At 38.2% G+C, this 12,443-nt stretch overlaps 1 protein-coding gene across 1 annotated transcript; it reads left to right on the top strand.

Moving 5' to 3' along the window:
- The first annotated feature begins 599 nt into the window (after positions 1 to 599).
- On the top strand, positions 600 to 10,845 carry LOC131438158 (uncharacterized). The gene is made up of 2 exons (XM_058607993.1): positions 600 to 1,184; positions 9,052 to 10,845. The coding sequence occupies exons 1-2, from the start codon at positions 749 to 751 to the stop codon at positions 9,375 to 9,377; spliced, it is 762 nt and encodes a 253-aa protein (XP_058463976.1). The 5' UTR covers positions 600 to 748; the 3' UTR covers positions 9,378 to 10,845.
- Positions 10,846 to 12,443: the final 1,598 nt, after the last annotated feature.

Raw genomic sequence — 12,443 nt, 5'->3', positions numbered from 1 at the left:
TGAAGTGCCATTCAAACCTAGTACACTCGTCCTATGAACGTTCCATTACCATACGTTGCATACCTGCAGGCAGGTGGCAGGTGATTGAGTTTGTGGTGCTCCGATGCGGAAGGGGAAAGGCGGCAGTTTTTCCCAGCCTAGCCGACCCTAACCAACCGAATCCAACCGGAGGAAAGCGAAACCCGCGAAAAGTTCACCCCATCACTTAGCCGAGCAACGTTGGGACCCCCGGTTCGTGTCAGTAGTGGGAACTGATGTGTAAGGCGAGGCGAGAGTAAGTGGAGAAATAAAAAGTATTATACTCGAACTACCCGGCGTGAAAGAGATCACAGCTGGGACCAGCGGAAAAAAAGGCGGAAAAAGTTGGCTCTCGCAGAAAGCAGCCGAAAAACGCGCCGGATGGCAGCTTTTCGCGGCTTTTTTCCTATCCACTGTTTTCGTGCTCTCTCGCTCATACCGGCTTGCTGGCGAAGCGCGCAAACGACGTGTCGCGGGCGCAAGATTTTGAACCTCCGCGCGGTGGAAAACGAAAAACTAACGTTCGCCTCATATAAATATGACGTTGTTTTTTGAACCCAGCATCAGTGATCTTGCGACTGTGATCCAGTGTGCTTCCAGCAGAGAAAAGAAGGATCCTTCTCCAGGAGAACGGAGTAGCAGCGAGTGTGGGGTTTCGTGTGTATATAAATAAAAGGACTCTATCCGTAAAGTGTACAGAAACAAAAGTTTTCAACCAAACAAACGTAGAATGAATTCCGTGTTGCGATCCGTGTGTGCCGTCGTGGTGCTAAGTGCGGTGGTGCTGGGTGCCTCCGAGGACTATCAGACCCAAGGATTACGTGCCATCGCGCGGATGTACGACGAGTGCTCCAAGGCGGAAGCCGGTTTTTCGCCGTGCTTGAAAAAACGCGCCATTACCTTCATCGACCGGTTGAGCCGTGTCGAATCGCTCAGCATCGGTGACATGAAGGTGATTCGGAATGAGCGTGCTGCCGGTGTGCAGGATTCCAAACCACTGACCGAGAACGAACTCGAACAAAGCCTTCCCCGCGGGCTGGAGGCACGCGACGAAGCACTGACCAACATCCTGCTGGAGAAGATTGCCGGTGTGTTCAGCAGCCGGACGATCCAGATCAGTTTGCCGAAACTGTCGAGCGACGAACTTGGCCGCGGGCTGGAAGAAGGTGCGTGTTGTTTTGTTTATAACGATGAAAGTGACAACATTCAGAGAACTTATCGAACTGATTTGATCTTGGTACTAAAGTGATATTTGCACTAGTAGAACTGACTGCAAAGTTAAAGTGACGGACACGATGATGAAAATAATGCGTTACTTGTGACAACATGTCAACATACCAAGATTTTTTTGTGCGATTACTGTTTGAAGTGTTTGATTTCAATACCTTGAACGGGAACATGATGAAATTAAAAGCATGATTGAAAAGTTATTATGTCATACTTTCAATGAAATATGATCCTTTCAAAGTCACATCATAATATTATGATTTGTGTTGTATTTGATTTTTTACCGGTAAGATGTTCTCAAATTGTTTCCAAATTTTCGAATGCAGGTGTGGGGACAGTCAAATTAGATATAGTTTCAACATGTTTTGCTTACATTGATGCGTTATTTTGCTTCTTGTTGAATCTTTCTCAACCATTACAGAGTGCTTGAACACATTTATTGATTCTGACTCGGTTTAAAATTTTTCATAGTTCAAAAAGTTTAATGTCATGAAATTTATGTTTTGTAACATTTCTGAAATTACATTTCATATTTACTAGAACAAACTTGACTAGAATGTGAAAAAAACAAACAAATTCCATGTTGCATATATTTCATCGATTTATTTCCGAAGCCTATACATCCTGGCCTTCCTATGTATTATATCTGTTCGATTTCGTCTTAAAAATTAATGAATATACCTAGACGAAGTAGTCTATTGTAGAATTGATTACCACGAGATAGTATGATTGTTATTCTTTTGACATATTCTATGCATTTAGATAAAATTTAGCAAATGGCATAACCGAACAAAATGTAAATGATTATTCACGTGTTTGCTTTATCAGTTCTCATACAGATTAGATTTGGGTGATAAAACATGAACATATAGACGAATAAAATAACTTTCGATCATAATTTATCAATAAATTTCTAAATCCAACCATACAAACTCAAAAATTTCCCAAATATGAAATCAGCACCTAACCTCACTGCTTCGAATTTAATATTTCATCTTACGATTTTTTTCCATACATATCCATAAAACATACCACGGAAACCATTCATGATCATATTTTTACCAAATTTTAACATGTTTTTTTATGTTAGTATTCAATTAATGAGAAAAAGTATATAAAACCATCAATTTTTTCAAATCTTCAAGCAAAATCTGAAAATTATCATCACTGCTTTGTTCAAAGCTCGCCACTTGAACAGTGCAGCGATCGCAAAGGAGTTGACTGGATTCTGCAATACACGATGATAATCGATTTTTATGCTCAAATTTACATACCACGGAAACCATTCATGATCATATTTTTACCAAATTTTAACATGTTTTTTTATGTTAGTATTCAATTAATGAGAAAAAGTATATAAAACCATCAATTTTTTCAAATCTTCAAGCAAAATCTGAAAATTATCATCACTGCTTTGTTCAAAGCTCGCCACTTGAACAGTGCAGCGATCGCAAAGGAGTTGACTGGATTCTGCAATACACGATGATAATCGATTTTTATGCTCAAATTTAATCAGTTGATATGAATTGATACGATAAAGAAAACTGATTCCGATTTCTTGCTGAATTTGAAAATAATAATCAGTGCTTAGCTAAATTCCATTTGAGTACCGGATTAATTTTAACATTCAAATATCAAACAGAGTCGACTCATAGAGGCGACTACGATCGTTCAGTATTTACCAACTCTTGTTTCTTGTGTTGATATTGCATAATATAATTCCTCTTCTACGCAACATTGTTCATAACTGTCAGACCCGCACACAAGATTTCATTTCGGGAAGGGCCCAAAGAGTAAACAATAATGTTACTGCAGATTGCTTATGAACCTAATTCTCGGTGTGCCTTTAACGGGTGTTTTTAACAGACACTTTAAACTTTTCCACTGGAACTGATATTGTATTACAATTCATTCCGCTTACTGTCTTGTTATTTCAGTAACACATGTTTAAGACCTTCTAAATAATTATCTATATATCTGTTTTTGATTTCGGGAGGGGCCAGGGCCCCTCTGGGTACCTGACTGATAACTGTGCTTGAGAACGAAGTTCTATTTATACGATGATTTTATAAGAATTATAGTGATGGCATGCATTGCTCTGGTTTCACACATACGTGCAGTAGTAATGATGAAAGACCATCAGAAAATTATACTTCTGTTCGGAAGCTCAAAACTCAAACAAATAGTGTATTTTTCAATGAAAATCGTTATGAAAATAACATAAATGATCAATCCCTGTGGCATTTTTCGCGACAGAGTTCACAGCTTAAAGATTCACTAACAATCTTTCAGCGGTCTGTTCTGTAACTTGGATTACACTCTATGACCCCGGGGACGCTTATATGTTACAGAGAAAGTTGTTGTCAAAGGTTATTTGAGTTAGAAATTCCAACGTCTCAACCATTAAAGAGACACAACAGATTTTCGAGTATTTTTAGCGGGTACACGATCGAAATGAAAAAAAAACGGAGACTTACCTGCAGTATAACAATTGCATAACACCGATTTACTCAAATTGTGTTTAATCGCTTCTTTTGAGTATTTCCAATGTACAATGTTGGTAGAGTCATGTTGATATCATACATTTAAATTTGATAAATGTAGTGGTATGTTAGCAAGTAGAGCAAACTTCAAACTGAATTTCAGATAACTTTTGGCGTAGAAATCGATGGAAAGGCTCTCCAATGCTACAGTTGGTAGATAAAAATCGTCTAGCATTTCAAATCTTTAAGCATCTCTGCTCCACCGGTTTTGCTCATATATTGAACATGTTCTTCATTTAGTCTCTAATGATAGAACTAAAATTGGCGCACTTGAATTGAATTTTCGCATTTCTATAACGAAAGTATTGCACATTTCGGGTATCTTTTGCGATATTGTTTCTTAGAGCAGAAGTGAATATATTGGTTCCAAAATTCTCGCATTCCGTTTACTGTTGACTGAGTAACATAAAAAATATCGTACTCGATTGGTTAAAATTGGTTACTTCCATGGTATATAAACTTACAAATATTAAAAAATAGGTTACCCCCTAGTTAAACCATTTGGTCTTGAATTCATGCGAGTAAAGCTGCATACTAGCCTGAACACAGAACATCTATTAATAGGAAGGGGCATTATCTTGGAAAGATAAACGGTGGATGGAAAACTTTTTATAGAGGTTTTTACCTTAAGCTCATTTAACTCTGAGGCCAGAAGAACTTTCTGATCCTCTAGGACTGGCCATCGAACGCAGATGGATCGCGTGAAATGCATCGGTTTACCCATACACAGAGAAAAAATGAAATTCACATGACCTGTAAATCAATTGTTTTATGACATGGACAGCAGTTGAATCGAAAATCTGTTTTAAACTCATGATCGATTCAAAATCAAATTTGAAAGCATTAATTTATCAATGAAATAAACTGTATATTTAAAAAAACGCTTAATTTTGTTGCCAAAGTATATTGAAAAATGTAAAATTGTTAAGTAAGTTTCCATTCAATTTCTTGATCTAAATATGTGCAGGAAAATTGACGTAGATTCACAAGAGTTGCCAAACGGGATTTAACAGGTTTGTTAAGTATTGCCACTCATTTTGAAAAAAAAAACTTTTGCTTGTATTCACTTGTTCGATTATTCGCATCAATTGAGTTAGATACCATATCTTACTGATATAGTGGATTCTTCTTTTATCACCTTCCACGATGTGATGAAAATACTCTTACTTGATTGTCCCAAAAGCAGCATTTCACAAGTTTACGACATTGAAAAGGCCGTATGATAATGTTTTATGCCAGTTCTCAAATTTAATCTGCAAATTATAAAGAAGAATCTGGCAACCTCATCCGCGTTTTACTCGCGTTTCAAATAAAGGGGGGAAAATAGAACGACAGCGTTTACTAATTTCAAATTTGACAGTAGAACTGTTTGAATAATGGCTGGCTGGGTATACGTTCGTTTCAGTTACAGTTATATAATTTATTTTACCCCGGCTTTAACCATTTTGGTCGTTCACCGGGGACAACTTCCAGTTGTTGAATTGACTCGTAGTAACCCAATTTATGCAATTGTTCGTGAATGGCTTGGAGAGTAACTTTTATTGTAGTGGCAAACTGTTGTATCATTATTCGTGGAGTAATGTCTCCGAATGTTCGTCTTCGAAGATTCCGGGCATACTTTAACGTTGTCAGACGTCAACATCGAACTTTGTCAACCATTGTTGCAGTAACAAGAATCCCGGCACATTGTTTTGTGTTTCAGCTGATAATTTCTTTGAATATTCCACCATATCGACGTAAACATTTCAATATGGCTCAATATGGCAATACATTTCAAATGGGCCTAAAAACAAATGATAAGTTTGCTTTCTTTTTTTTTTCTCAAATTACAAGAAAAACAAGTATAGATCATCGCATAAAGTTTAAGAAATGATGATTGTTTAATAATCGAATATTATTTTCTAACCAAACGATTGAATTTCAATCTATTATCAGAGTTTTCACTCGATTACTCGAATAATTATTCGACTATCAATATTTGAATGTTTTAATTATAAGATTAGTTTAATAAATTAATATTTGTTTCAAACTAATCGATTAAATTTCAATAAATTCCCTGGGTTATAACCCGATTATTCGATTCAGTTATCGACAACTCGACATCCCTAGACCCGGGTTTTTCGAACCGTTGCGTATGATCTTACATCAACATAAAATTGAACATGTTTTGAGCGCATTTCTCTGAGATAATAAAATTAACAAGTAATCTGTTTGACGGCGATTCTTCATTTTCAAAATTCTGTGTTCAGCAATAGCACAGAGAACAGACATCCAAGTTCATACAAACTTTTTTAAAAAACCTGTGTAAAGCATACAAGTGGAAACTCGATAATAATCACCGTTGCGTACAATTTTGCTCGCATGAATTTTCATTGTACACAAGCTCTAATGCAGAAGCACATAAGCGATTGCCGGGCTGCTCGCAGGGCTTGCAAATTGAAGCAACGAATATGAACGAAAGGGTTTCACCATCTGTGCTATTCACACACATTCGTATGTCAGGTAGAATTCACAGCGCAACCCAAGCCAGGAGAGCTGCTTCGTTCGTTCATTAGTTCATGAATATGCCCGCTTGCTGAGACCTATGCTTCATGAGGTTAGCATTTGATGAATGGTTCTCATATTGTGGATGCCTATGAGGAAACTAGTTTCATAACTTTTAGTTCCGATGAATATTAATTTAAAGAACATTGCTTTTAGTGTTTCTAGGATATATACATAGTGTAAACTGCCAAGAAACAAATTGATCGTTTTGAAAATGGGCTCAAATGCAAAACTTCTGCTATAAAATGTTTAAAGTATGTTCGAAATGTGATCAAATTTGGTCTTGGAATGCGAACATTATGTTAAAAATGATTTCTGTAAACCTACTTTTTAAAAATAAACCGTAAACATTGCCTATATGACGTTGCTTCGCGTCTTGTAGCACACCGTGAGGCAAGGTCTTCTTTCTCGTACAATACTAACGAGAGCGAACCCTTCATTTCATTACATTGTCATGGATTGCTTAGTTCATGTGTTAACTGAGACTGAGAGCACAGGCAGTTTACTTGGCAAGGGGAATTGGTCTGCTCAGTAGCATATACTCTCACGCATCCAGTTTCTCTCTAATATAGGTCTCTCATTCAGCTATGCCAAGCAAAGTGTTCACAGCAGATATTTTTTGTTGCTTCGTTCGTTTGAGGATTCACAATACAAGCCCTGGCTGCTCGAGGCGCCTCAAGAGACGAATTGATACCTAGTGATCACTTTGCTTAATAACCGTTAAATTTCTTACACACATTGAGATCTCTACTTGGATGCCTGTATGTAGATCATCAAAAACACGCTATCATGTTCAATTGAAATTGTGTACAAGTTTTCTTCGTGTGCAACGACGTAGGTGCGCTGTCCACCGCGTGCTATCGTTGTGGCGTTGACCTTTAACAGTAAACCTTTAACAGCCGATTCAGCCTACTCTTTTGTGAGTGCTGCGCCACGTTAGTGTCGAGCATAGAATTAAGAATCGATGATTATTTCCAAATTCTGCTTGCGTGTTGAGAGAATTAGCTAGTTTATCATACATTTCTCTCAAGCAATTATTATTTACATTCGAAAACATGTGATCATTTGGTAACAAAAAACGATCATTCATGCTTCAGTCACTTTCCTCGAAAGTTTTGAAAGGTAACGGCGCACTCATTCATCTTAACTCCAGCTGTCATCTCATATGCGTAAACTATTAGTTAGAATAAGATCTGCTGTCTCTGTTCGAAAGATTTACTTTAACGGTAAGATGAAAATAGATGCATTCGCTTCGACTGTTCGCATCATTGTAATAGCAACAATGCACAATTTTCAAACTATTTTTTCTGCGGTATTGCTTTTTAGAGGCGAAGCAATGATACTGTATCTAATTTAATCACTATTCGTTGAATAAAAGTCGAGTAAAAGGCAAAATTACACGGTGACTATACTACTGAGATGACTATTGGTACAACAGTCCTACATGGAGCAATTGTAAACTGAAATATCGAGCTCGAAGCAATGAGGTTGGGTTAGCTTTCAAATTAAATTGACGAAACATCTTCGAAATTTATTTTTTTTGCTCGTTTTCACATGTATGACACAAAAAAATCTATTTTTGCAAACTTAATTTCACTTTGCATTCGAGATTTTTAAACTTTTTAAGATTTTGGCCTGTCTTCAAACACACGATCACTGACAGTACGTATATGTATGGTGACTGTTGACAGTCATCGAATTTTTTAAAATAAAATATACTTTCTTTGCTCTCTTCTGTGCAGTTTATGATACACTTTCGGATCAATTCGGAAGATTGAGAAATAATGTCTATTATTTTAATTTCACTGGCCACTTTTTGACTTTCTGTGTCTAAATCATAAACTCTGGGACATGGAGGAGTCTGATGAGTTGTTGTCCTTCCGTGAAGTAGGTGAAACTGCAACATGTCCTCTCCTCTGGTGAATTTCCAGTTCAAAGATTGGAATGTCAGCTTCAGAATCCAAGAGCTACCTGCCACAAATTTTTAGTAACATTTCGAATTTTAGTGGCATATTGCTATTTCGCGAGGTGATAAGAACAATTGTCACTTCACCACCTTTTGAAATACCTTCAAAGAATAATGCTCATTGGCGTACAATAATCTCAATCATTGCTGCAATTGACGAGATGCGTTGGGAAGCGTGGCAGAAATCAATGAAATTTATTAAAATCATCTTTACGTTCCGTGTTCGACTCTTCAGGGCATATCAGTTCAAAATTAATTACTGGAACAACTTAGCAGTTCCTGGGTAACAAATCAGTATCGTTTCAAGGTGATTATACTGTAATGCTCAGTTACTGTATAATATTGCACCCAGAGATATAAAATCGGGTTGGCGGTTCAATGCATAGGGCGCTGGTCTTACAAACCAGTTGTCGTATGTTCGAGCCCCGACCTGGAAGGATTCGTAGTGTCAGTAGAATCGTAGCACTAGCCATGCACTGGTTCTGTACACTCTGAATCGACTGCGAAGTCTGTTGAAACAGAAGGTCAAATTCCACTACAGGAATGTAATACCAAGGCTTTTAGAGATATGAAATAATATTGATTTCTTAGTAATTGAAATCATTATTAAAATCGCATACCGAAACCTGATACCGAGAGTAATTCGAATTTAAGAATAATAATGTAAAAATAAAACTAGATCAAATTGTACTTAACTAGCGAAGTAAATCCTTTGCCATCACTAATCGTAAATTATTTTTCTCATTTCCACAGGTCGTGGCAAAATGAAGAAAATGATGAGCATGATGATCATGGGCTTCATGATGAAGATGGCCGCCATGGTGCCGGTTGCGATTGCTGGACTGTACCTGCTCGCCGGTAAGGCTCTGATCGTGTCGAAAATCGCTCTGCTGCTGGCCGGTATCATCGGGCTCAAGAAACTGGTCGCCAGTAAACAGCAGGGCGGCGGTGGTGGTGGCTGGTCCAGCGGAGGCTCTGGACACGGAGGAGGCTGGGACAGACGGTCCGCTGATCTTGCCGCATCGGCTGCTGCAGCACAGAACTTGGCTTACAATGCGTACACCAAGAATCAAGCGTAATCCTATATAGTCCAATGTTTGAAAGAAACAGCGATGTTCCCGGAATTCGTTATTTGTTGATTACTACTACTACTACTACTACTACTACTGCAAATGCAACTGCTACTACCGTTGTTCGTGAAACCAAGAAACCATAGAAAAACGTTGACCGCAGCTCGCACAGCTGCACTTGCCGGATGAGAAACGCCGTTCACTGTCGAGTTCGAGGACGATCAAACTATTTATTTATTTATTTATTTAAATTATTAGGAACACAGACAAATCGAAAATCAGCATGAACTCCAGTTCTCATCCTATTGAACACTGACCCGCTCTTTCACCCGCACTCACGGTTGGATACTCTTCGCCAAGAGTTCTTTGATCTTTCCACCGATGGAAAGCAGATAAACTTCGCATTTCTAATGAATTCACCTTTGGCTGAAAGCCATTGTAACAGTCTTCATTTTCCAACCATTTTTTCACGCTATCTAGTCCTAATCTACATACAATCGTTTTCCAAACCATCATCTAAGTGTATACTATTTTCAACAACACTTATGCTCCTATTTGGTTTCCAATTTTAGACACACAATTATCTCACCCTGTTTATTGTTCACCCACCGATGACTGCTCTATTCTGCTGATAGTTTCCTCTATATTTCATAATATTTTCGAATATAAACCTAACCTCCCTCCTCTCCATAAACCTCCTCATTTAACAATCACTTTGACTTAATCTGACGTTCGCTATCAGCTTAAAATTTTATTTTTATTTCTGCAATGATTTCTATTTTTACCTGCTGAACATATTTTTCTATCTTCACTTAGCTATTACTTGATCCTTACCTATTAGTCTATGCTAGATTCCTTTTACAAATGAAACTTATTTTTCTTCTTTTTATAAAACACATTACTGTCCTAAAAAGATTTTCACAATTCTATGATCATTTCCCCATCCCAACTATGACCCCACTAGGAAAATCTCGACTCATCAGAATTTCTGTTTTTTTTTTTCAAGTGGCTATCAACCTATTGTGAAACCTTCTAAGTTGACATCTTCATAACTACCAACCCTAACATAGCTTCTAACGCATTTCAATCCTCAGACCAACTTTCCCTTCTATCCTTCCCTAACTTATAGTGTGACCGTTCCGCGTAATCTTAAATACTAGTACTAAAATATCCCTCCCCAAACTAACTGCTGATATTTTCCGTAAGGAGTCGCCAGCTGAGAAAAGTATGTTAAATTAACGCAAAATATGTTTTTGTTGAGGAAAAATAAGAACTAGAAAACATGGGAAAGCCCTAATAAAACGGACGAAAATGACCGTGCGGAATTCGCGAACCGCACGTGGGCCCCTCTCCAGACACGAGGTGGTTTTGCTATTCTTGTTGAGTATCTATAAGTTGTATTGTTAGATAGAACCCTCCGCTCGTTGCAAACGAGACGGAGAAAACTTGTTGAAGTTAGAGAAGTGAATAAAAAGAATCAAACGCAATGTTTCCCCTTGAGGAAATCCTAAAGTTATCCAGTTTCTTACTGCCTTCTAACAGTCCGAACGGTTGTTTCCTTTTCTCACCCGTGCCGATAAATCACCAATCCACCGACCGAACGCCAGTTAGAAGTACCCAGAAGTGCGATCCAATCGAGCCGTTCCTCGCCGAGTGTATCGATTAAATCACTCGAGAAAACTCGACCGGGTTCGCTTTAGGACCGGACGCGCGCTTTTCTGTAATTTAACGAACTGAGCTATCCAATCAACAGATTGCCTCTTCAAGTCTTCAGCAATTCATGAAGTACCTGGCAGCAAACGCGGCGAAATGTAATTGGTATTAATTATTTTTTTATAAACCTTTGGGCGCAATGTAAGCCAACCAAAAAAAAACGCATCAGTTAACGGAGGAGTGGATCGAAATTAGGCTACTCAAACAGCCCGGTTCCACCGACACACACACAGCGACGGAGCAACAAGGCAAACAAACTATCAGAAGATCTCAACGAAAAGGTGTCGAGAAAAACACGGTTTTTTTTTGTTCGGATAGGTTGTTCAAGCCGAGAGCCGGTAAGTTTTTATTGTATTGCGTGTGCCAGTTATTGCGGGATACAGGAACAAAAAAAGGCAGCGGCACAAAACTTCAGGTAGGCAGGCGATAATCAGGTTATTGATCGTGGCAAATTGAATTAGCTATAGTGATGATATCGGTGTGCGATATGACTTGGTTTGAGGTTGTCGTGGGAGAATAAATGAATACGAGAATTAAGTTAGCAGCACCAAGCTCATGAATTTGTCGTTGGTCTATAAATATTTTTCTCCTACGAGTCCTTTGAGGATAAACCTTTATAGTTAAAAAAAAATTTTCCTCGATAGTCTAAACAAATTGGGTAGTAAATATTCGAGTCTTCATTTCATGTGACTGTATTTTATTATAGTTCTTTACACTAGACTCGTTTCTTGAGTTCGAATTCCAGTCCCGCACATGACATGTGAAGAAAGTAAACGAACCGGGCGTGTCTTGAGCAGAGAATCATTACATCACAAAGTATCACACATACCAGAAAGTAGGTATGGAATATTGTCATGGGATTGAAGTATTTCTGTTAAAATTCAGTCATTTGACATGCTAAGTTCTTATGAATGAACCAGGTCACCTATACAATTAAGGTTAGTGATTCAGAGTGTAATACATTGTTTCCATCAGCCAATAGTCGTATGTTTGTGCCCCGGGCCAGGAAGTATTTTTAGTGACCGTAGCGTGAACCATGCAGTTCACGAGTCTGTTTCGAAGTCTGTTGAAACAGAAGGTCGTTCCACATTGGTGTGTAGTTTACAAGTTTTTGGTGGCAACTAAGTAACTAATGGTAAGTAAGAACGCATGTCTGAGATCAGTATAAGATTCTTTTACACCAGCAGCTTCTGGCCCGGGTTGGCGGTTCAATGCATAGGGCGCTGATCTTACAAGCCAGTTGTCATATGTTCGAGCCCCGACCTGGAAAGATTTTTAGTGCCAGTAGAATCGTAGTACTGAATCGGCTGCGAAGTCTGTTGAAACAGAAAGACCAAATTCCACAGAAGGATTGTAATGCCG

The sequence above is a fragment of the Malaya genurostris genome, chromosome 1 (assembly GCF_030247185.1).
Source record: "Malaya genurostris strain Urasoe2022 chromosome 1, Malgen_1.1, whole genome shotgun sequence".
In the NCBI taxonomy this organism is placed as follows: domain Eukaryota; kingdom Metazoa; phylum Arthropoda; class Insecta; order Diptera; family Culicidae; genus Malaya; species Malaya genurostris.
This window is presented reverse-complemented; position numbering and strand designations above follow the sequence as displayed.

Excerpts from the sequence above, each read along its gene's own strand:
- LOC131438158 (XM_058607993.1), top strand. The coding sequence starts at position 749 with ATGAATTCCGTGTTGCGATCCGTGTGTGCCGTCGTGGTGCTAAGTGCG. Across the intron at positions 1,185-9,051 it reads TGGCCGCGGGCTGGAAGAAG|GTCGTGGCAAAATGAAGAAA; the intron begins GTGCGTGTTGTT and ends TCATTTCCACAG.